The 22,507-nt window shown below is 45.9% G+C and overlaps 1 protein-coding gene, 1 long non-coding RNA gene and 3 other non-coding genes across 12 annotated transcripts in view; all 5 read left to right on the plus strand.

The window, feature by feature from the left end:
- The window catches only part of STAU1 (staufen double-stranded RNA binding protein 1), a 28,212-nt gene extending 13,180 nt beyond the window's left edge, over positions 1-15,032 (plus strand). Inside the window, exons 8-16 of one of the 7 annotated variants that reach the window (XM_058850486.1) lie at positions 4,503-4,601; positions 5,951-6,181; positions 6,735-6,878; positions 7,415-7,561; positions 8,369-8,441; positions 9,726-10,093; positions 10,859-10,981; positions 12,466-12,551; positions 13,244-13,402. In XM_058850486.1, coding sequence (XP_058706469.1) covers positions 4,503-4,601; positions 5,951-6,181; positions 6,735-6,878; positions 7,415-7,561; positions 8,369-8,441; positions 9,726-10,093; positions 10,859-10,981; positions 12,466-12,551; positions 13,244-13,256 — 1,284 coding nt within the window. In that variant the 3' untranslated portion in view covers positions 13,257-13,402. Of the gene's footprint in view, positions 1-4,502; positions 4,602-5,950; positions 6,182-6,734; positions 6,879-7,414; positions 7,562-8,368; positions 8,442-9,725; positions 10,094-10,858; positions 10,982-12,465; positions 12,552-13,229 lie in introns of all 7 variants that reach the window. The other 6 variants (XM_058850481.1, XM_058850483.1, XM_058850484.1 and 3 more) reach the window with 6 other exon arrangements.
- A 2,837-nt stretch (positions 15,033-17,869) lies between these two features.
- On the plus strand, positions 17,870-17,954 carry LOC131585209 (small nucleolar SNORD12/SNORD106). The gene has a single exon (XR_009278898.1). It is a non-coding gene; the product is annotated as a small nucleolar SNORD12/SNORD106 (small nucleolar RNA).
- Positions 17,955-18,087: 133 nt separating this feature from the next.
- LOC131584832 (uncharacterized) overlaps positions 18,088-22,507 on the plus strand; it is a 113,712-nt gene continuing 109,292 nt past the window's right edge. The window contains exons 1-5 of one of the 2 annotated variants that reach the window (XR_009278811.1): positions 18,088-18,157; positions 18,943-19,078; positions 19,881-20,019; positions 20,735-21,505; positions 21,815-21,829. This is a non-coding gene — a long non-coding RNA (uncharacterized LOC131584832). Of the gene's footprint in view, positions 18,158-18,942; positions 19,079-19,880; positions 20,020-20,734; positions 21,506-21,814; positions 21,830-22,507 lie in introns of those variants that run through there. The other variant, XR_009278812.1, reaches the window with a different exon arrangement.
- Positions 18,752-18,842, plus strand: LOC131585207 (small nucleolar SNORD12/SNORD106). Its single transcript, XR_009278896.1, has one exon. It is a non-coding gene; the product is annotated as a small nucleolar SNORD12/SNORD106 (small nucleolar RNA).
- Positions 19,690-19,780, plus strand: LOC131585208 (small nucleolar SNORD12/SNORD106). The gene has a single exon (XR_009278897.1). It is a non-coding gene; the product is annotated as a small nucleolar SNORD12/SNORD106 (small nucleolar RNA).

The raw sequence follows: 22,507 nt of genomic DNA on the forward strand, positions 1-22,507 counted from the left end.
TAGTAGACTCTTACACACATTTTGATAGGAATATAAGTAGACAATCCCTTCATATGTTTATGGCTGCCCAGCACTTTCCATTCCAATACCATCGTGTTTCTCGTGCTTGGCTGTTGGGTGGCTTTAGTCTCACTGTGAGCACAGGAGCTGCTTTGCTGCTGGGCTGGCTGGAGCCTGCACCCCTTCAGGTGTGTTGGCTGCTTTGGGCAAAGCCAGAACTGTAACTTGCAGTCTGGGGTGTGAGAGCTGGCTGGATATGGAGCCTGGCTGTGTGCTGAGGAAGAAGGAAAATGAAGAATTTGGAAACATTGATTGGACAAGGGGTCTCAGACTGAGAAAGAAATAGCTGGGATCTACCAGGAATGGCAGAGCAAGAGGCTTGAGGAAACGTGAAGCCCAGGGACACTGAGTTAAAACTTTGTGTGTGTGAGCATTGCCCAGACGACTGGGCAGAAGCACTGGGTGTGAATTGGGGTCAGAGGCTTGGGAGGCACTGATGGAGGTGCTTCAGGTGTAAGGGAAAGCTCTCCTGGAGGAATGCAGAGAGAAAGATGGAGGCTCCTAGGAACTTCAGATGCTGTTGGGAAAAGAGAGTGATGCTGGGAACAGGAGCTGGGGCTTGGGCTGTGCCCTGCACTGAAATCTGAACTGGTGACTGGCAGTGTGGGCAAGGGCCAGCTGGTCTTCATGCAGGAGAGGCCAAAGCAGAGGAGGATGTTCCCCTTCAGTGCTGGGAAAATTCTGGACTGTTGTTCTGTGTCAGTGCTGCAGAACATCCCCCCTTTGCACCCACCCTCGAAACAGATGAACTGCTCATGTGGACCCCTTTCCCCTCAGGGAGAGCAGCTCTGCAGGGCTCACATGTCACTCAATTATTCTCTGTTCACTGTTTTAGAAATGCTTCAGTACAGGTCACTTTCTGAAAATGTATAGAATTGTGTTTTGGAGTTGGGTAATGTGAGGTCTTCAGAACAAACTGCAGTTGTAGGATTTCTCATTTTGTGTGAGGGGTGTAAATCCAGAGGTAGAGGAAGTAAATGATGCAAGAGACTCAAGAAGGGAGAATTGCTTTATTAATAAAACTGGACCTGAATGGTGTCTTGACCCTGAGAAAACTGCATTTGTCATTTTATTTTTCAGTTTATATTTGACTTGTCTGTAGAAGGAAGAGTAGGAAATGCAGCTTAGGGAAAGAAGAGTGGGCCTTGGAACAGGGTGTGCTGGTTTATAACAAGTACTTAGATAATCAAGTTTTCATTTAAAGTTTGGTACTTGAATTCATTGATATTTGTGGCTTTCAACTGTTGCAGTTTTAGGAATGTCTGAGAGAATTGTTTCTGTAGCAGCATTTCACATTAGCCAGGATGAAGGTGGAGTAAGGAAGGTTGTGGTGCTGAGGGAGCCCTGTTCATTCCTTCATCCAGTGAGGCCAGGGCCTGAAAGGATGCAGGAGTGCGAGGTCATGAGAGATGCTGTTAAAAATGCCTGAATACAACAGAGGCAAATGAAGATTTCAGAAGCGGACATAATCCTGATAATCCTTCCTAACAGTTATTTATGTTATATGCCAGTAATTTTCCTTTTAAATGTAGTTATATTTCATATTTCTCTTTGTGTGTATGCATGTGTAAAAAGAATATTCTGATGTTTGAACTCGCACGTTTTATGAGGGAGTAATTTTGTACTTTTTTATTACTTGGGGAAATTTTTTACAAATTTTTGTTTTTATGGAATTTTACTCTTGTATTTTTAAATTGGAAAATATTCAGTGTGTAATAACAGTTGGGCTCAATGATCTTAAAGATTTTTTCCAACCTAAATGATTCTGTGATTCTAAGAAGGAATCATTGAGTAAAATTAGACTTCAAGTGAAGGAATGACCATTCCCCACACCTTTTCGGGCTGCAGATCTAGGAGCAAGTGTCAGGAAAAAATGTGTATATTGGCCCTTGGCTGGCCCAAGTCCTGCCTGAAGAACTGAGCTGAATGTTGGAGCATTGAGAGGGGGCTGTGATGGGAGAGCTCACAGGACCCTCAGTGTGTCTGGTGCTGGTGGAGTCGCAGGATGGGGTTACTTGGCATATTCCAAAACAGATGATAAAGCATTGACTTAAAGCTTAGGAAACATGAAAAGCTGGGAAATCATTCCTAGCACGATTCTTAGGCAGGAATTCTAATTTTGCCTCAAAATTTGCTTCTGTGTTTGTTGCCAGCTCACCTGGTAAATGGCAGCTGCTCTTTTCACCCTTAATGGGAAGGACAGGCTGAGACTGGAGGCTGTGGTTGGTCAGGGCAATTCTGGGCAGCACTTCCCCACTGTTCAGCACTTGCTCACAAGCAGTCTTGAGGAAGGGCAGGGAACTGGAAGGAGTTCCTGGAAGAGGGCAAGTCCCTCTGTAATGGAGTACAGGACTTGTGGAATTTGTTTGAACAATGTGATGAGAGCTAAGAATAGAAAGTGCTTCGGGGTGTCACTCGGATTTAGAGGCACGTAATTCTTGGAGAATTTAGCCAATGCAAACATGCAAAATACCTCAAAAGCAAACTTTAAGCGTCATCTGCCTTGAAGTGTGCAGGGAAAGAGGGGGAGAGTGTGTGTGTATGATTATTTTTGATTTATAAAGTAAACAGATCCAGAATTCAAGTAGAGGCAAAATAATCAGTAAAATAGCTATAGTCTGTTAATGGTAATTTTGCTAATAATTCACTCTTTTTAGATGAAGGTATTGAGGAAAAGAACCTTCATTTTGCACTGTGTACACAGATTTTGAATGTGTTATGAACATAAACTGCAATAGAGCAGATAATTCCATTCTATTTATTTGTATCCTCTTGAGAGGATATTAAATGGCAAAATTTAATCCAATAAAGAAAAGTCATGGTCATCTTCACAAAGGAAAACATTGGAATTTGAAAATCTAGAGTCTATCTGAACTTGCAAGGAGAGGAAAAGTGCTTGTGATGGAAGTAGCTGTGCCAGTGTTGGTGAGTGAGGGTAGGGACAGGCCCTTCCTGGCAGTGCTGGAGTGAATCAGGAGCTCAGCATTCCTCCTGGGAAGATGCTGCTGTCCCATGGAACTTGGCATTTGCGTTGGCAGGGGGGTTTGGCAGCTCATGATGGAGACTTCAGGCAGCTGTACTCGATGTTGGTGTTGCCCAGTTTTGCCCAGTTTTGCCCAGTTTTGCCCCGTTTTGCCCAGTTTTGCCCCGTTTTGCCCCGTTTTGCCCAGTTTTGCCCAGTTTTGCCCAGTTTTGCCCCGTTTTGCCCCGTTTTGCCCAGTTTTGCCCCGTTTTGCCCAGTTTTGCCCCGCACAGGACACGGTGCTGGGTGCAGGGCTCTGGGACAGCCCCTCTCAGACCTGCACTGACCCTGCCATGGCACCACAGGGCCCAGACTCCAGCCTGATGGACAAGGGCAGCCCGTGAGAACAGTGGGAAGAAGGTGGGACAGTGGGAGGACTAAAAACTGTAGATTAATTTTATCTACTTTTTTTTTTGAGATGGGAAAAGCCTGTCTTAACTGATGGGATAAAGTCCTTCATGTTTTAAAATGACCTGTTAGTAGTAGACATGGGGGAAGCTCACTGCCATCCAACAAGTTTTAATCTATGATAGCTCTCTAACTCAGCTCCTCTGCTGCTGCTCCAATAAGCTACTTAAATAATTTTTGTTACCTTTTGCATAGCATCGTGGCGTGATACATCAGTTATATTGTTGCTGTTCATCTTTATCCTGATCTTTCCAATACCACTGTTGGATACCTAGTCCTGTAATTTCTGTGTTGCTGTTGACATGCCTTAGCTCATGTTGATGCCAGTGTCAGTGAAGACACTTTGGGAATCCCAAAGTTTTACTTGGAGATACGTGGACGTGCCTGTAGGAAAGCTTCACTGGCACTGTTGTCCCAGCAGGTTTGGGTTCTCAGGGATGGTCAGCGTTTGATTTAGGGTAAATTCCTGATAGGATGTTCTTGACATGAGAAAACAAAGCTGCAGATGAAGCGCTTAAAAGGGAGCATGTAAAAAGACAGGATGTGCCAGGGGCTCGTCAGCCATCCCTCATTCACATTGGTCCCACTTTCAGAATCTTTATTTTTTCTGCCCTTTCTCTTACCTGATCCTGTCTTAGTGCTTTTGTTGCAAATGTCCAATCAGTATATGAAAATTATATTTCATAAAGGTACTTCCATTTGGAAATAAGTGCACTTAGCACTTCAGTTTCATTTTCTGTAAACACATTTTTCAACCTATTGGCCCTTATTCCATTTGTTCTTTCTTGTAATGAGCACATGAAAATATGAAGGTTTGAAAGCTTTTACACATACATCTTAATGAGCTTCTTAAGATTCAGTTCTGTAGTATGTGGGCTGCATTTCTCCACATTTGTGTAACATGGCAGTAAAGGTTAGAGTACTTAAAATTTGGAGAGTTCAGTAAAGTGGTTGAATGGATAAAATTCAATTTAATAGGATCTTTATTTTAAATAGAGTATGCTTCTTTTAGGTTAACGGAAAAGAACCAGATGATGAAAATCTCAATAAATCTGAAATAAGCCAAGTTTTTGAGATTGCACTTAAAAGGAACTTGCCTGTGAATTTTGAGGTATGTTTACTTTACAAGCTCTAGATTTGTTTTTAATAGACTATTAAGGGTACACACTAAGTTGAGTCTCCCCTAGATAACCCAAACAACTGACTTTTAACATGTCTTGTTAGTTGTGGATACACTTTAACCTTTGACAGTCACCCTGATAGTCTTGGAGTTTATATGGTAAAGAGAAGAAAAAAGAAAAACCCACCTGTTCACAAATTCATGTTCTAAAATGATCACATGGAGTGAACAGCTACGCTCTGGTTGTCTGTGCAATCTTTTTTCAAGTTTTTTGGAAAAACTTATTACAGTGAAGAACCAAAACACAACCCTGCATTAATGATTAGAACATGGAAGTGCAGAGTCGAGGCAAAGGAGTAGAGCTCACTCTGAAAGACACATATGGAAGTATTTGCTTAATTAAGCACTGATCTGGACTACCCATGAGTGCAGAATCTCACAAATAGGTTTCTTTTCTTGCCATGAGGTGACCTCATGTGCATCTGACTTTCCTTTCCCTTTGGCCTGGCTGCTTGCTGCCTCTTTGCCCTCCTTGATCATTTCAGTTATCTTAAATCAGGAGCTTCCACAGGAGCATCTCTGTTTCACTAAAATATTAATTTATCATGCTGCTTTCCTGAGCTGGCAGAGTAACATTTAAGCCAACTATCTGAATTACTATAGTAAGAAAATGCAATTGTGTGTAACTAAATTGCTTCTGAAACTGTTCTATGAAATTTTACATGAAACTTTCAATTACTGCAGATTAGCTTGAGCATCACTGTAAAATGTAAATGTACACTGTCACACATGCCAGTTGTGGGTGGAAGCTCTTAATTCAATCTTACTTTTTGACTATATGGATATTTTGGAGTATGATGTGTTATGAATGGAGTTAAAAGCCTAAATCTGTAGTGGGCAGCTATCTCTTAGATGTCTCCAGAATTCTTCAGAACTTCAGAGTTCAGAAATCAGAATTTCTGGACTAAAATGCTAGATCCCAAAGAGTTTCTTTCTCTGTAATGTTTTATTGCTGTACCATGATACATTTAATGAGGTGCTGTTAACTGTGGGGAAGTACACACTGGTGAAATAGAACAGTCCTATTTTTATACTGAAACAGTAAATCAGTAAAGTAAGATGGGTTAATGACTTGTGTAAATACTGTTTACTGCTTGCTGCATCTGATTTTTTAAAAGTATTTGTTTATTTGGGTGGGAATATGTTATTAGAGTAAATATGATTTACTTTTTGGATTGTATGAAAATCTAAAATCTCTTTATCCTTAGTTCTTGAGAGAAGTTTGCTATAAACAATATGCCCTGCCATTTTTAATAAGTCTTTATCACGCTTTCACTCAGTTTTTCCCTCTGAAACAGGTAACCAAGGAAAGTGGTCCTCCCCATATGAAGAGTTTTGTAACCAAGGTATCAGTTGGAGAATTCATGGGTGAAGGTGAAGGAAAGAGCAAGAAGATCTCAAAGAAAAATGCTGCAATAGCAGTCCTAGAAGAACTGAAAAAATTGCCACCCCTTCCTACGGTTGAGAAAATGAAGCCACGAATCAAAAAGAAAACAAAATCAATAGTGAAGGTAAGTGGGAAAAGGTTGGAAATTTGACTGTTCAAATAATAATCAGAGAGGCTTTTCTGAGTCAGTTATAAACACTCTTCAGCTGCTCAGCCTTTGCCAGCCCTCTGGTGCAACAAACGAGTTCACTCCCACTCTAATGGGGTCCTGACACCACTTTTATAGGAGTTATCACTTAATTCAGGATGAAAGAGAAACCTTATAAAGGAAAGAGCAGCACATAAAAATCAAGTTCTGACTTTAAAGCCTCAGACTTTACAGCTTTGGGTTTTGCTTGATTTTGCTTGTACAAACTCTCCTGCAAGCTTGTCCCTCCTAATATGGCAGGATTAGAATTTGTAAAGCTGTTGGCAGTGTAGGTTACATGTGGTCAAGTGTGATGGTGGAGCCAAATAAATTCAGTTTTCCTCTAGCTGTCACAGTGTTTCATTAAACAATTTTTATTTCAGTGTTTTTAAAATCTAGAGATGAATTAATTCAGTGGCATGCTGCATTTTGTCTATTAAACCAAATACTCATAAAGTTTGGCTTATTTCCTAAACACTGTTCTACATAGCTGCAGACAAGTCCAGAATACGGTCAAGGAATGAATCCCATTAGCAGACTTGCCCAGATCCAGCAGGCCAAGAAGGAGAAGGAACCCGAGTACATGCTCATCACAGAACGTGGGCTCCCCAGGCGCAGGGAGTTCGTCATGCAGGTTGGTGTGACTGCACAGCCTGGACGTGTGCCTGGCATCTCATTTTTCCCTTGTGACAGTCAGATTGTCACGCTGATATAAGGATTAACAGATTCCCGTGACATGATTTAACAAAATATCTAATAGGCTACATTCACAGAAGATAAAGGTTCAAGAAAAGTGATCTGGGTCATTATCTTTAAAAAACATTGCACAGGGCACCAGTAGTCTATGCTGTAACTGCCTAATATTTTAATTAACAGGAGTATTAATATTCTGCTAAGAGATTCTAAGCTGTTTATATTTTTTAATGTAGGATTTATTAACATTAACCTGGTTACCAAAGGTGAGATGATGAAATACAATTCTTTGTGTGACTTCTGTTTGGGTTTCTTGTGCTTGAAGGCCAATGATTATTGATAATAAACGACAACCTGCTTAGAACAAGGATCACTTGAACTATTTTGTGACTCACAGCATGCTGGAGACACAGATCACTAATAAGGGAATCCCTATCCTACTGCTTAAGGGTTGAATTTTCTTTCTCTTCTGTCCAGGTGAAAGTTGGTATACACACAGCTGAAGGAATGGGCACGAACAAAAAGGTTGCTAAACGTAATGCAGCTGAAAATATGTTGGAAATTTTAGGTTTCAAAGTCCCTCAACCTCAGCCTCCAAAACCAGCATTAAAGACAGAAGAGAAGGTGAGTCTTTAGTAAGCAGCAGCTGGTTAATGCTGGAGCAAAGGCTGAGCTGAACAGAAGCAGCTTTGCAAGGCAGTAACAGGGTAGAAAGTTCATTCCCTCTGCCCTAGCCAGGAAACAATTGTACTGAGGGGACTGCTCTCTGAAAAAATATTAAATATTCAGTGTTTTGAATACATTAAGTGTTTGGTTTTTCAAATAAATCAAAGTCTCATCAGAAAGATAAATGAATGTATTCCTGCTTTATGAAATGTCTCAGAACCTGTGATAATTGATGTGTTGGTCTTAGAAACTTGCAGGTTATAGTACTCCGGTAGCAATAGTTTTACAGAGCTTTGTCACGGTTGAAGTGAGAAGTTTGCTGGGGCCTCTCTGGTGGGTCCCTTAGGGAAGGAGCCTTGTGTTCTGCTGGTGATTCAGCAGATGCTACCAGGGACTTCAAACAGCAAATCCAGGGTTGGTTTTCTCCTTTTCATGTATGTGCTCATTTGTGTCTGGTGTGCTCCCCTCAGCAGTACCAGTGACTAATGGCAGCTGAACTGGCTTTATTCTGGTACCTGGTTCTGGGTAGCTGTGTTCCTAATACCACTTCTCTGGGATGTGCTAGTTTTAGGCCTTCAATGAATAAAAATCACCTAACTTCTCTTTTCTTGATAGCAGCATAATTATTGATGTTTTTGAATAATAACTTCTTCAGTAAAATTTTGGCTGGTCAGATCACCTGCATCTTGAAAACTTTAAAATTTGAAGGGAAAAAAAATTTAAAGGGATATTGTGTGTTTGAGTTCTTTCCCTTTTATTTTTAAGACCCCAGTGAAGAAACCAGGTGATGGAAGAAAAGTAACCTTCTTTGAGCCGGGCTCTGAAGAGACTTCAGCTAGTGAGTAACCTGGTGAAAGCAGCAGGGCCCTGTTGGGGATGTCAGCTCTGTTCCCAGTCCCTTCAGCCCTGGCATGAGCAGAGCTGTGCAGCTGCTGCCTTGCAAACCCAAGTGGAGCCTTTGGAAAGGGTTGGTTCAAACCCCAAAGAGCTTATTCCTCCCAGTGCCCCTGTTCCTGGCATGAAGGTGGGAAAGGGTGTCAGTACTAACTGGTCAAGCTCAGGCAGAGCTGGAGAGGGAAGGAATGGCCTTGTTGAGAACAATCTCAGTCTGTGCCTGGTCTTTGATGACTGAGAGCAGGAGCTGTGCCTGCACTTGTTTCAGGCAGTGGATAGTTGTGGTGCTCACACCCAGGGTGGCAGGCTGGAACCAAAAGGCCCCAGACCTGGCCACACTGTACACAGACATTGCTTTCTGGAATGTCATCTGCGGGGAGGAATCACTGTGGGAAGTTTATCAGTCACCACAGGTTGCTGTTCTGGAGAGCATGTATCAGGTACTTTGTGTTTAAGTATAATTTTGCTGTTTAAATTATAGTAAGTTGGAATTGAGTTGGACTTTAGTACAATTTTACTGCATCCATAAGATCTTAGGTAAACTTCCTGACTTTCTATTCAGATTTTGCTCTCCCTGTTTTCTTCCATCTACAAATTTTGGCTTTCATCCTTAGATTTGAAACAGCTCAGCCCTGCAGAAATTGATTAATCTGTTCTGCCATAAAAATGACTCCTTGGTTTATTTTGGTGGCGCTGTCTTACCAGCCTTTCTTGAGCACTCCTGTGCAAGTTTCATCCATAGCTCTTTGTGAGTTCCCCTTAAAAAGCTGTTATTATCCCTCTTTAATCTAACTTATACCATAATGTCAGCAAATTGCTGTCAGTTGACTGTGGCTGGACATTTGCTGTAGTCTTGCCTCTTTGTGCTCATGTTCCATTTTACCTTTCCTACCTGCTTGTTCTCACAATTTATAGTTTCCATTCTGTGGTTTCATTATTTGTTCCTACAAATGATGGAATAAAAAAACCTCTGAGAGAAAAAGATATATCTGGAATATGGTTGCAGCTGGGTGTCTGTAAGCTCCTCCTGGAGGTAAAGGTGCTCCCTTTGGCAGAAGCAGGGTTGCACTGAGTCAATAATTCATTAAGAAAACTCTGTCTTGATGATGCTGAAGCTCTGACCCTCCAAAGGCTGATTGAGCTTACCACGTTTGTTAGCATTTCAAAAGTAATTTGAAATTAATTATTTTTTTCCAAAGTGACTTTTGGTGCCTGTGTGTGCCTGCAGGAGGACTGTCAAACAGCAGCTCTTCAGTGTGCACCTCTCTCCTCCCAGGTAATAAAGAAGATGAGTTTAGGATGCCTTATCTCAGCCATCAGCAGCTTCCTGCTGGAATTCTTCCCATGGTCCCTGAGGTTGCACAGGCTGTAGGAGCCAATCAAGGACACCACACCAAAGAGTTCAGTCGGGCAGCTCCCAACCCCGCCAAGGCCACGGTGACGGCGATGATCGCCAGGGAGCTGCTCTATGGGGGCACTTCTCCTACTGCTGAGACCATTCTGAAGAGCAGCAACTCCTCAGGCCATGTCCCCCATGGGCCTCTAACCAGGCCCTCCGAGCAGCTGGACTATCTTTCCAATGTTCAAGGAATCCAGGTAAATGTTCAGCTCTGCGAGACTTCTTCCAAACTATCCAAGCTGGTCTAACCTCGTGTTTGTTCAAAAGCTTTGTAGTTTTCCTGGTGAGAGATGAGTTCTGAGCCTGCTGAAATTCATGTAACAGTTTCACTTTACCTATGACACATACCAAATTTTACATCTTTTTAAATTTCATTTTCAAATGTGCATTTCTGTACCATTCTCAGTCCCAATTCAGTGCTGCTCTGAGGTCTTGGAAGAACAAAATTAAGGGAGCATTTTCTGAAAATTGTCACAATATAGGAAGACAGTGTGGACTTGGACTTGGCTGATGTGGAATCATCAATTTTTAGCTTTTTATCATCAATTAGGTTTTTTCACTAATCTGTCATATATTGGCATTTGATGTAAACTCTGCATTTCTTTATGTTTGCTCCCTTTAATGGAAATTTCACTAAGTTCCTGTATTCATATGACAGATGAGCTCAGTGGATCAAAAAGCATAGTATAAAAATTTGAAGGGCGGACAGCAGTGAGCAGAATAAAGGTTCCAGTAACAATCATTATTAAGAAGCCACTTGCATTCAGGAGCCTTGCAAAGCTCTTGTGAGTACTAAAAAGCATTGTAAGTGAGGTTAAATTCAAATAGAGTGGTTCTACTGGCTGAGAGAATGATGAGAAGAAAGGCCTAGCTTCATCTATAGGCAAATAATCTGTAGCAGTTGTGATATGCTTCCTGCACTTGGTTAACTGAAAAGAAATAAATCCTTCTCTTTTCTTCAGGTTGAATATAAAGACTTTCCAAAAAATAACAAGAATGAGTTTGTATCTCTTATAAACTGTTCCTCTCAGCCACCGCTGATCAGTCATGGGATTGGAAAGGATGTGGAGTCTTGCCACGACATGGTATGATGAACTTTGCTGAAATGCTGCTCTTGGGCCTTCCCTGAGGGAGACCAAGGTTTTATATCACCGCATGTTCTACAGTTCCCTGGATCATTTTGTCTAACATTTCACAGGTTGCAGAGATAATGATTAATAACATCAGAATCTAATCTAAATAATGCTTAATATGCTGAACATATGATTACAGTTTTGGTCTACAAAAAGTACATTTGCTTCATCTTGACAGTATTTGCATGAGCCAATGACAGTAAATGCACAAAAAGGAACATATAAAGCTGACAGCCTCTCAGCTTATTTCCTTATTATCTCAGAATGGGCTGATGTTTCAGTGGGAACTGTGATACTTGGGCTCATGTTCCCAGACTTGCTGCGGAAGTGGAATCCCCTGTGGAAGAAATGCAGTTCAGCAATGGATAGTAAGAGACACTCTAAATCTCTTCAGCTCCCTTTATACAAAAGGGTTTTTATTACCAGTGGCTGAAATATTTCTTTGTGAAAGAATGAACCTGCTATAGTGAAACCTGCAGGGGACTTCTGCTGTAAAAGACTTTAGGTGGAGCTGAGAAGATGTTCCCAGTCTGCTCCCATTCAGAGGAATTGTTCTTGTTCTTTTGGGCTCAAGAGGTGAGCTGAGTATGGCAGCCTGAAGCAATCGCTTGCAATATGTGAATACCCTTAGGAAAACCTGATTTTGCTGATTTTTAGACTAAAAACTGTTGCAGTACTTTCCTAATGGACACAATTTGATACAGATTTCATTGTTCTTTGTCACTTTCTTTGGACATTTTCATGTTCATCTCTACATTCTGCTGTGCAGAGCTCCTGTCAGACTGAGCACAGTGGTCAGGGCAGGAGGAAGAAGGGGAAAGAGTGGCTGGTTTGGAGCTTGAACACTGTGACTGGGGTCACTGTGAGCTCCCTCCTCAGATCAGGGTTCAGCTGTCACTAAGGCTCGTGCCAGAGTCAGGGGTATGTTGGAAAGCTGCACCTGACATTGGTCTGAATGAAGTGGGAAAAGTCAGTTCTCAAGGGAGGTGACTGAGCTTGGCCTGAGCCATGTCACGCTGACCCTACTGAACAGCCACGTGGGCCCCACCTGTGTTTTGATTCTTGTGTAACTTGCTTTCTTTTTTGGAAAAGGGCTCCGGTTCTGTGGTTTTTTCTGTCTTTTGTCTTAAGCTCTGCACAGTTTGAGCTGTTACTAATTTAGTGTCTCTTTTCTTGCTGTTTCTAGTCCGGGTGTGTTAGTTTTCCCCCAGTGCTGAAACAAGTGCAGTGGGAATCCCCAGTTACACCATCCAATTGTTTAATGAAGCAAGGTGAAATTCTACACCTTTGCATTTTCCACCATAGCTGTGGAACTTAAAAAAATTCTTTAAAAATATTGCCAAAATAAGAACATTTGTTTGGGTTACGTGAATGCTTTCACTAAATTACTGAACTGGCTAGAGGCTGAATTGCTGAGTGCTCTCTCTTCTCTTTAGGCTGCACTGAATATTTTAAAGTTGCTGTCTGAGTTGGACCAACAAACCACAGAGATGCCAAGGACAGGAAATGGACCAATGTCTGTGTGAGTGGTTCCCACCAACTTCCCTTGCACTGATGCAAATTAACCCTGTGAGAGTTTTTAGACAAGTAACATGTGAGGGGTTTGATTGGCCAGAAAGGCTGAAATGCCAAGGGCTGTTTGCCCTCCAGCAGGACCAGAGGAAGGTTTGGATGATCAAGCCCATCACTTCCATGTGTCAAAGGCAAAGCATTGAGCCGGAGTGAGTGGGTGAAGTGTGGTGGCTGTGGTGTGACCCCAGCCCAGTATGACAGCTCCAGCAGTTCTGGCCTTCCTCAGCTCAACTGCCCCTTTCCCATTTCTCTGTAAGGAGAGTGACTCTGCAGTGGCCTTGGGGTTCCAGCTGCTCCTCTCTCTCTCTTGCAATCTTTCCCAATCCCTTGGGAAAGAGATATGCAGGGGTCAAAGCTCATTTTCGGCAGGAACATGGAGAGGGTGCAGATTATTCCCTTGGCTGGGTTTGGGAGGAAAGGAAGTTGAGCCTCTCCTCTTATTATTGAGATAATAAACTCTCAAATTAACAGTGGAGGGATTAACAAAGTGCTAATTGATTAAGGATTTGGGCAGTTATATGGTAACAAATTGTTAAATGCACATCAAATTATTTGTATCCAATTTAAAGCATCTTACTTGTGGAAATAGTGTTTTGTCTCCTAAGTAACAGGTGTTTTCTCATTTTAGATGTGTGAAACAAGAAATGGAAAGTGACCCTCTCCTCAAACCGGCGAGCGCAAGCCCTTTGGGACAAACACTGGACAGCACTGCCTGAAATAGGCTCTTGACTGAACCCAAACCTGAAAGCACCAGAGAAAATCAAATGCTTCCTCTTAATGTAACCTAACTGTTGGAGTGCTACAGTCTCTACAACTTACTGTAGTGTCTAAATCATAACTGTTGCTTTTTCTTCAAACAGTGATACATTTTTAGTTTCATTATGTTGTTTTGATTGAAATGACACTATAAATTCTTCATTTAAAAGTTTCTTAATTGTATCTAGAACCATAGCACAGTTTAGAAACTTTGTCTTCTGAGACTGACATGTTACCTGTGAACTAACTTGGGAAGATCATATCCATGTATGTGGTTATTTTGGTTTTATTGGAATAGCAGCGTTTCACTGGAAACAGGCTGTGTCCCACCATTTTAAAAAGCCCCATATTTTCGCAAACCAACCCTAATTATCCAATGGTTGAATGAATTTAAATACTTTAGGAATTTTAAACTTGGTTTGATCATTTTTGGTTAATTTCTAGTTTTCTTGAGTGTGGGGTAGGGGAGCTCAAATGCACCGTGACTTTCAGTGATCTCTGAGCTGTGTTTTAGGGACTGTGTGTTGGTGGCTCACAGCTCACTACAGTACAGGATATGATCTCAATGTAGTGCATATAAAACTGCAGATTGATTTTCCTTGAGTGCTTTATACTGTTTAATTACATCTCCATGTAGGGCTGAAAAAAATTACCTATGTTTATATATAACTGTGTTGCTTTTGATGTTGTGTTCTAGCGCACGGTCGGTGCGCGCTGAGGTTTGCATTGGTCCAGGTACAGCACGATAGCTGCGCGAGTTCAGTACTGCTTCCGTTCATTGTTTACGCTGGAATTTTTTCTCCCCATGGAATGTAAGTAAAACGTAGTGTTTGTCACCAATAAATGGTAATACTAAATTTTTTTGGTTAATTTATTCCTGTACACCACCACAGGGGCTGCTTTTTTATAGATTTGTAATGCTTGTGTTCTAGTCTGGGCAGTGTGTTAAGCTGTGGAGTAACTTCCAGTGGTTCTCGAGTGCATAGAGAATGTTCTATGTTCTGTGCTGTGCAGGGTGTGCAGACCTGGCAGGGCAAGGGAATGCAAAGTAACGTGGGTACGGTTTGTTATTTGTGCCACAGTGTTAGTGCAGCTGTGTTAATGGGAGCTCAAACTGGACATTAAAGTCAAACTTAAAAGTTTACTTAAAAGGGGAACCTGGCACAGCCAGTGGATGGGACTTCCTCGAAGTAGAGACTTAAACTCCATTTCCTTGTTTGCTTGTAACTGGAGCCCCAGCCTTGCCTTGCCTCAGCGATGCTGGGGGCAGTGCTGCAGAGCAGAGCTTGGCTCCTGCAGCAGCACTGGCCCCAGCACTGGCCCCGCAGGCTGACACGTGTCGGTGTCTCGTCCAGTGTGAGCTACAGTCAGTGTTTACCTACCTGGGACTGCAGGAGCAGTTCCTGCACCTGTGCAGCGCTGCAGGAGCTCCTGCCACAGAGAGCAATTCCTGCAGCTGCTGTCTCACAGCTAAATGTCTTGGCCATTTTATTTGCGTCATCCAAAGCAATCGGGCCACAGGAACTGCAGACCAGATTGCGTTGAATCACGTTGGGTGTGATCATTATAAGCTAAAAACTCCCAAACATTGTAAAGCTTTTTTGTTTTTAGTTTTTTTTTACATTTGTAGAACTAAAATGCTGTACATTTAAAAATTAAAAGAAACTTGCTAGGCTGAGGCTTTGTATTGCAAATTTTTCCAACTCAGAAACTCCTGACTAAACAATTCCTATTGGAAAGCAGGGAGCACACTGACAGCAGTGGGCCCAGGTTCTCCCTACCCTCATCTCCAGCTGTTGAATTTTCTCCTCGGATGGGACTAGAGCCTGCTCTTGGGACTGTTCTGCAGCATCACTTGTGGCTAATGCTGTGTTTCATAGGAACCTGGATTAAGGCACTTTGCCACAGGCAGCTGTTCACTGCTGTTAAACACCCTGATCCCCTCTTTGGGCCTGTGTAAGAGAAATGCCTCCTCTCCCAGAGCTTGCTGCAATCACAGGCTCCTGGTGGGACACTGGCACCGTGTCCATTCTGGGTAAGCTGATATGAGCTCTGCATAAAAGTGGGGCTTTGCCTGAGTACTACAGTCCCTTTTCCTGTTGTCTCCTCTGTGCCTGATGCAGCAAAGGCAGGAGACAGAGCTGAGATGGTGCTGCTGTTTCTGCTCAGAAGTGCCCCCCTTCCTGCCCAGCCTTTTAACCTTGCAGCTGCTCTGCACTCAGGGCTGCCCAGGGCACAGCAGGGAGGGCTGGGCTCACCAGCTTCCACCCCTGCTTTCAGTGCCTGCAGGCCTGACTCCACAGGGAAGAAATGATGATGATGTGATCCATCAGTCTTGGTTTCAGGATTAAGATCTTGAAGAATTTGTGCCAAATTTTTGGGGAATGTTACCTGCAAAATAGTTAAAATGCACCTTCTAGCTCTTGTAAAAGGCTCTGTAGGAAAGCCGCATGGGAAGCAGCCTGGAGCTGAGGCAGTAATCCATTCTGTGAATTTTATGTTTGGGATTTTTCCTATTCTAAAGGTGTGTGTGATTTGGCAGAAGCTCATTAAGCCTTTTTTTCCAACCCCCATCAGTGTGCTGACTGTTTTATTTTGACTGTCCCAGTGAAGCTGCTGACCCAGCAGTTCAGGGAGATCTTTTCATGGCTGTCCTGGTTTAGGGACAGAGAGAGACTTTTGCTGCCTCTTGAAGAACTTCCTGAGTTCAATGGGCCTGACCGAGCTGAAGAACTCATTTAGATAAAGACATTTTCCACCTGGTTTTGCCAAGGAGATGAAAACCCAAACATAAAATCAAATAAATTTAATACTAAGTTCTGTTGCAGCTGTTGACTATCTCAGGCCTTCCCACTTTCCCTTCCTTGCCAAGGTAGGAAACACAAATCACATTTACAGTTCCTTTTGTGTTGTGCACGTGACAGGGGTTTGCAGTGTAACAAGATTAGTTTTCCCTGTAATCCTCTTAAAATGTCCTTCGATTGTCTTTTCATCTTTTGGTGTTCTGGAACTTGGATTAACAACATTGAGATTTATTCCAGAAGTCCTGTTTGATAGGCTGCTTTCAAAAATTAGTTGCCTACAAACACAATTAATTTGGAAAAAAGCATTTTAACAGGAGCTGAATTAAGCAGTATGTATTTTGCAAACAGAAAAAAACAAAGCATGGAGCCTTGATTCTGCGCCAGTCTGGACCACAGCTTCTTCCTGCAGGACACAGCTGTTCCTCTCTTGTGCCTAGTCCCAGCTGATGTAAAGACGTCTGGCTTTGTTCGTCTCCCTGCCCGTGTCCCTGCGTGACTCCATTTCAGCCCGATCCCTTCAGCTGCTTTATTCCAGCGGCAGAATTCGCTGCCTTCCCCGGGAGGGCAGAGCTGGGGATCGTGCGGCGGCGGCGGCTGCGGAGCGGCCGCCCCGGGGAGCCGGGCCCGGGGCTGGGAACGCCTTCCCTCAGGGTGCCGTGTGCCAGGGCTCCAGCAGGGCCGCATGGCTGCGTTCACCCGTCCCCACGCTGAATTTACAGCTATAAAAATCGCCTCTCACGGCAGTGCTTGGGTTACAAACTGGGCTGTTTTCATCCAAGCCACATCCTTTGTTTTCTATTCCATTCCTCGCGTTACTCAGTGGCAAACTATTTAACGCAACATAATTTTCCTGTCTAAAGCACCTAAAAGGCAGGTGGCTGTGGTGTGTACCGCAGAAGGGTGAGGGTCCCCCAGGGGCTGAGCGGGCACAGCGCGCAGGCTGCAGCGGCTGCTCTGGGCTCAGGGGCAGCGCGGCCCTGGCGCTGCAGCGGCTCGTGCCTTTGGACGAGTCACTCCAACATCTCTGTAACTGCTGTCTTTCGTTTTGTTTTGTAAAAAAAAATCAAGTGTCCAAAGCCGCTCTCGCCCATCCCGATAAAGGATACCAAAGGTACCGACACCCCGGGTTCCGCCGCTCGCCCCCCTCCGCCTGCCCCCAGCGCAGCCAGACCCGGGCCCGGCCACGCGGCGCGACACCGCGAAATGGCGGCGCCTCCCGCCGCCTTCCCCTGCTGCGAGCGGCGGGAGGACGGCCCGGCCCGGCCCGGCCCGGCCCCTCCCCGAGAGCCCGGCCCGTGCTCCCGATAGAGCAGGAGCGGCTCCCGGGCCCGCAGGGCTCCGCCCGGCACGGCGGCGCTGGCGGCCCCTCAGCGTGGGCGAGCAGGGCGGGCCCAGGGCGGGGCCTGCCGAGCTATAAATGGCTTCGCGCGGGGCTGCGCGGCCTCTTGCTCTGGATCGGCTGAGGTGGGTGCGCGTACTGCGGGGTTAGGAGGGTCCGGGATTCCTCTCTGCCCATCCCCGGGGCACGGCTGGGCCTCTGCGGGCGGCCAGAGGCGTCTCTGTGCCCGCCCTACCGCTGGGGATCCGCCGCGCCGTGTGACCGCCCCGCTCCCGCTCGGCCCGGGCCTCTCCCCACGGCGGCCTCCCGGGCTCCGGCCGCTCTTCCTGGCGAGGTCACACGGAGCTCCCCGGGCGTGTCCGGGCGTTCGCTGGTAGCGGTGATGACTCTTTCCCCGTCAGAGCGACAGTGTTGACTCTCGCTGTCCAAGCCAGGTCGTGTCTGATGCGCCAGCGGAGCGGCCGCGGGCCGGTGCTGGCCGTGCATTGCCCCGATACTCACCGTGCTTTGTTTCCCCGTAGGGCAGCGGAACCCGAGGCGCCTGCGGGAGCCCCGTGCGCGGAGCCAGGCCGGCCATGAGGGCGCTTGGCCAGGCCGGCCATGAGGGCACTTGGCCGGTGTGCACCGGCAGGCCCGAGCCTCTGCCAGGGCCAGGCGGTAAGTCTGCAGAATAACTCTTCCGTACCGAGCGAAAACCGCACGTATTTATATTGGTTCTTTTGAAGGAGTTAGTGAATTACTTAGGATGCCCGCTGCCAGGGTGGTGTCCCTGCAGAGGTAGCAGGTGTGGGTGGCTCCCGCAGGAGCCCGGCGGGCAGGGACTGCAGGGACCCCGGGACGGGCGGTTCTGCCCCGCAGAGCCGGTCCGGGGCTCTCCGGAGTCCTCCCCTGGCCCGGGCCCGCTGCTCGTGGCCTCGGACAGCACAGCGCCTGCCGGGGGGGAGTGGGAGCCTTGCATGGACACCAGGCCTGGGGCTGCAAAAGGCAGTAATAACCTGTTCATCTCTGCCTGATGCCTCTTTTCCTGTTAAATGGCTTGGCTGTTTTGAAATCTGCTCTAGAACACCCATACATCGGTGATCTCCATTTTTTTGGGACTGTTTCCATGTCCTGTGTACCTGTAGAACAAGCCAGTCAGCCACGTTTTGGGGGAAAGATTACATGAACTTCCCCGATTACCATAATTCTTCCAGGGGACGTAGGAGCGTGGCACAGCTGCCATGGCTGTGCAGCCTCATTTCCTAGGGACTTGCTGGTGTAAGTGATGACTGAATTTTTTCCCCATCAGAGCGACAGTGTTGATTTCTTGCTGTTCAAGCCAGATTGTGTCTGATGCACCAGCAGGGGAGTGCAGCTGTATCCCACACCCTGCTGTTAACAAATGCCCAAAATACTGGAATCAGGGGCCTGATGCTGATGGTTCCCTTTGACTTTACCCCCAGGGTACTGTGAAGTCAGAAGTGGTGGGCTGAGCCTTGGGGAGACCTGAAGTTAAGGCTGCAGCTGATAATGAAAAATTGTGTGATGTGAGCAGCTGTCTGGTTTACTCCACCATGCCTGAACCTCTAGCAAATAATGGTAAGTCTTTGAATTAAGTGTGAATTGTGTATTTAATTAAATTTAAAAAGAAGGGGAGAGGAATAAAAAGAAGAGGGGAGGAAATAGCTTTCTGCAAGGAAGTTGCTTCCAGTTCATCCCTAAAGACCATACTCTGATGAGTATTAACCTAGGTATTGTAGAAGTGACAGTACAGGGAGATTCCTCCTCCAGAAGCATTGCACTGAGGTCCTTTGAGGCTCCTGTTCCATCATGTCCAAAGTGAATAGCAGCCAGCAGGCCAGGAAGCTGCAAGCTTCCCGTGTGTGTGCTGAGCTGGAGCAGCATGGTGGCTTACAGCTCTGTCCTGTTTGTTCATTGTGTTCAGAGGGCTCGTATTGTGGGCACTCTGCACAGACATCTGTGGGTGATGAGCTGCCCCAGTAAGGAAGAGGAGCCATTTGGGCTGAAGTGTGTCCCTGTGGGAGGTGCTGCTGGTGAGGCTCTTCTGCCCTGGCTCTTGCTGGCCAGCTGATGGGAGTGCAAAGGGATTGCCAGTGTGGGCATGGCTCTGCCACTTTCTCTGCCATTAGCTCATGGTGCCTGTGGCTCTGCCAGGGGACGTGGGAACGTGGCACAGCTCCTAGGGACTTGCTGGTGTAAGTGATGACTGAATTTTTTCCCCATCAGAGCGACAGTGTTGATTTCTTGCTGTTCAAGCCAGATTGTGTCTGATGCACCAGCAGGGGAGTGCAGCTGTATCCCACACCCTGCTGTTAACAAATGCCCAAAATACTGGAATCAGGGGCCTGATGCTGATGGTTCCCTTTGACTTTACCCCCAGGGTACTGTGAAATCAGAAGTGGTGGGCTGAGCCTTGGGGAGACCTGAAGTTAAGGCTGCAGCTGATAATGAGGAATTGTGTGATGTGAGCAGCTGTCTGGTTTGCTCTACTACTTGTGCCCCTTGGTCAGGGGAGAATGGTAAGATTTTAATTGACCTACATTCACTGATTTCAGTAAAGGAAAAGGGAAAGAACACCTTTCTCTAAGGAAGTTGCTTCTGCAGTGCCTTGACAAGTTCAGGTCCCTGGAGGTTTGGCAGAGTGGGGAATAGTATTGCAGAAAGGGGCCTTGTAAGTACTGTGAAAATACTCCTGTTCCATGCAGGGAAGTTCCTGCTGAAGTTCTTTCCAAAGATCTCCAGTTAGTGGCAGAGAGGTCTGAAAGGTTTCAATTCCAAGGGCATAAATGTAATGTTTTTCTCTTGCCCCATTTAAGCAGTGTTAAAACAGGGTACATCTTGCAGAGTCCAGGAGCTTTTGTTCTTTGTAGTTTTTGGGGTTCCCCCCCAGTGGGAGGCTCTCAATGTCTTGAAGTAAGTCTCTGAAGAGCCCTCTGTGTTAGCAAAAGGACACAAGTGCTTGGTTCAAATGGTGAAGCTGGTTGAGCTGACTGAATGTTTCTCTGGCACTCTGCTCTGTTAGTTCCTCCAGGCTGATGTCCAGTCCTGCTCTAAAAGCTCCCACAGTGCAGTTTGAGGTCATCCTGTTTAGAGCACCTGGCAGGGAGGAAACTTCTGCTCTTGCCGAGCAGCTCTTGTCTAATGGTTTTTATGGGGCTGGGGTGGATTTGAAAGTTGTCTATTTGCTGTTTGTGGTACAGTGGACAGACAAAATGTTGGCTGTTCTCTTGGCAGGTTGAAATTTATAAGAAGTTGTCCTGGCTGGGCCCTGCTGGAGTTTCATTGTTCTGCTAAAGAAGACTGATGGTTCTGCTGCTCCCATGCTGCTGCCTGGGATCTTCATCCAAGACACAGCGTTCCCATCACCCTGCAGCAGCTCTGACCTTCTCTCAAAGCTGTCAGGAGTGATGAATTTGTGTCCTGCAAACTTAGATGGAGGATGTTTATGTTTTTTGTCCTCTGGGCACAAGGCATGTAACTGATAGATTCTGGAAAGTGCTGCATGTTTAATGCAGCTGCATGCTTTTGTCTGCAGGGGCTGCATTCCCTTCCTGGCAGCTTATGTTACCCTGCCATAGTCACAGAAGGCAAGGAAGCCTCCCTGGGCTGTCAGGTACCAGGAGGATGGCCTTGGGTGTCAGGGCTTGGTTCTCTCCTGCCACTTCAGTGGTGCATCCCTGGCAGCCTGTGAAGGGGGCAGGGGCTGTCTGGGATGCTGCAGCACAGTGTGTTTCTGTAGTGTTGGGTGCCTGATTTTAATAAAATCTGAGTAATGAATGAGTTCAGCTGATGACTGGAATTCTCTTGATCCACGTTTAACAGCTCATTCCTGGATCTCCCAGTTGTGTGAGGAGTTGAAGAGTACAGCACCAGTGTGCTGCTGTGAGAGATGCTGGAGCTGCCTCAGGCCAAGAGAAGAGGCATGATTGATCTCATGGCAACAGAGCTGCACACACCCTGCAGTGGAAGCGCTTGGCTGGGGCTTGTGGCTGCTGCTGTGTGCAGGTCTGGGGAGAGGTGCAGTCTCTGCTCAGTCTCTGGACAAGGGCTGTCCCTCAGCATAATTAAATCGGTTTCAGTGGTTCTGGGATGGGATTTGGTGTCTGAGCTGATAGTGGTGGCCTTTGGCACATATGCTTAGGAAATAGCAATGATGGAAAATCTGCTACTATTCAACATTCAAAGCAGTCTTCAATTAAACTGAGTAGGGGTTTTTCTTACTCAATTATTGTAAGCAGCATGATCTCTTCAAAGTACATATTGGTGAGGGACCAGAACTGCTAATACAATTACTTTCATTAATGTAATGAGCAGATTTACCAGCAAACATTCTGTGGGGAGGAGAGAATGCTTGTCCAGTGGGAGCTGGAGAGACAGATGCAGCTGAAACATTTTCTTGGCATGTTTTATTACCTCTGCAAGAGCAGTTGCTTGTCATGTTTCAAGCTCTGCTGCTATTGCATATATGCATCAGGATGAAATTCGAAGCTGTAGGCAGGTTACTAATCCCAGGCAACCTCTGAATCCTAGAGGTCGGGTTGGGGTTCCTGGGTCGGGTTTGGGGTTCCTGGGGCAGGGTTTGGGGTTCCTGGGTCAGGGTTGGGGTTCCTGGGGCAGGGTTTGGGGTTCCTGGGGCAGAGTTGGGGTTCCTGGGGCAGGGTTTGGGGTTCCTGGGGCAGGGTTTGGGGTTCCTGGGTCGGGTTGGGGTTCCTGGGGCAGGGTTTGGGGTTCCTGGGGCAGGGTTTGGGGTTCCTGGGTCAGGGTTGGGGTTCCTGGGGCAGGGTTTGGGGTTCCTGGGTCGGGTTTGGGGTTCCTGGGTCGGGTTTGGGGTTCCTGGGGCGAGGTTTGGGGTTCCTGGGTCGGGTTTGGGGTTCCTGGGGCAGGGTTTGGGGTTCCTGGGTCGGGTTTGGGGTTCCTGGGGCAGGGTTTGGGGTTCCTGGGTCGGGTTTGGGGTTCCTGGGTCGGGTTTGGGGTTCCTGGGGCAGGGTTGGGGTTCCTGGGGCAGGG

The sequence above is a fragment of the Poecile atricapillus genome, chromosome 15 (genome assembly GCF_030490865.1).
Source record: "Poecile atricapillus isolate bPoeAtr1 chromosome 15, bPoeAtr1.hap1, whole genome shotgun sequence".
Taxonomy (NCBI): domain Eukaryota; kingdom Metazoa; phylum Chordata; class Aves; order Passeriformes; family Paridae; genus Poecile; species Poecile atricapillus.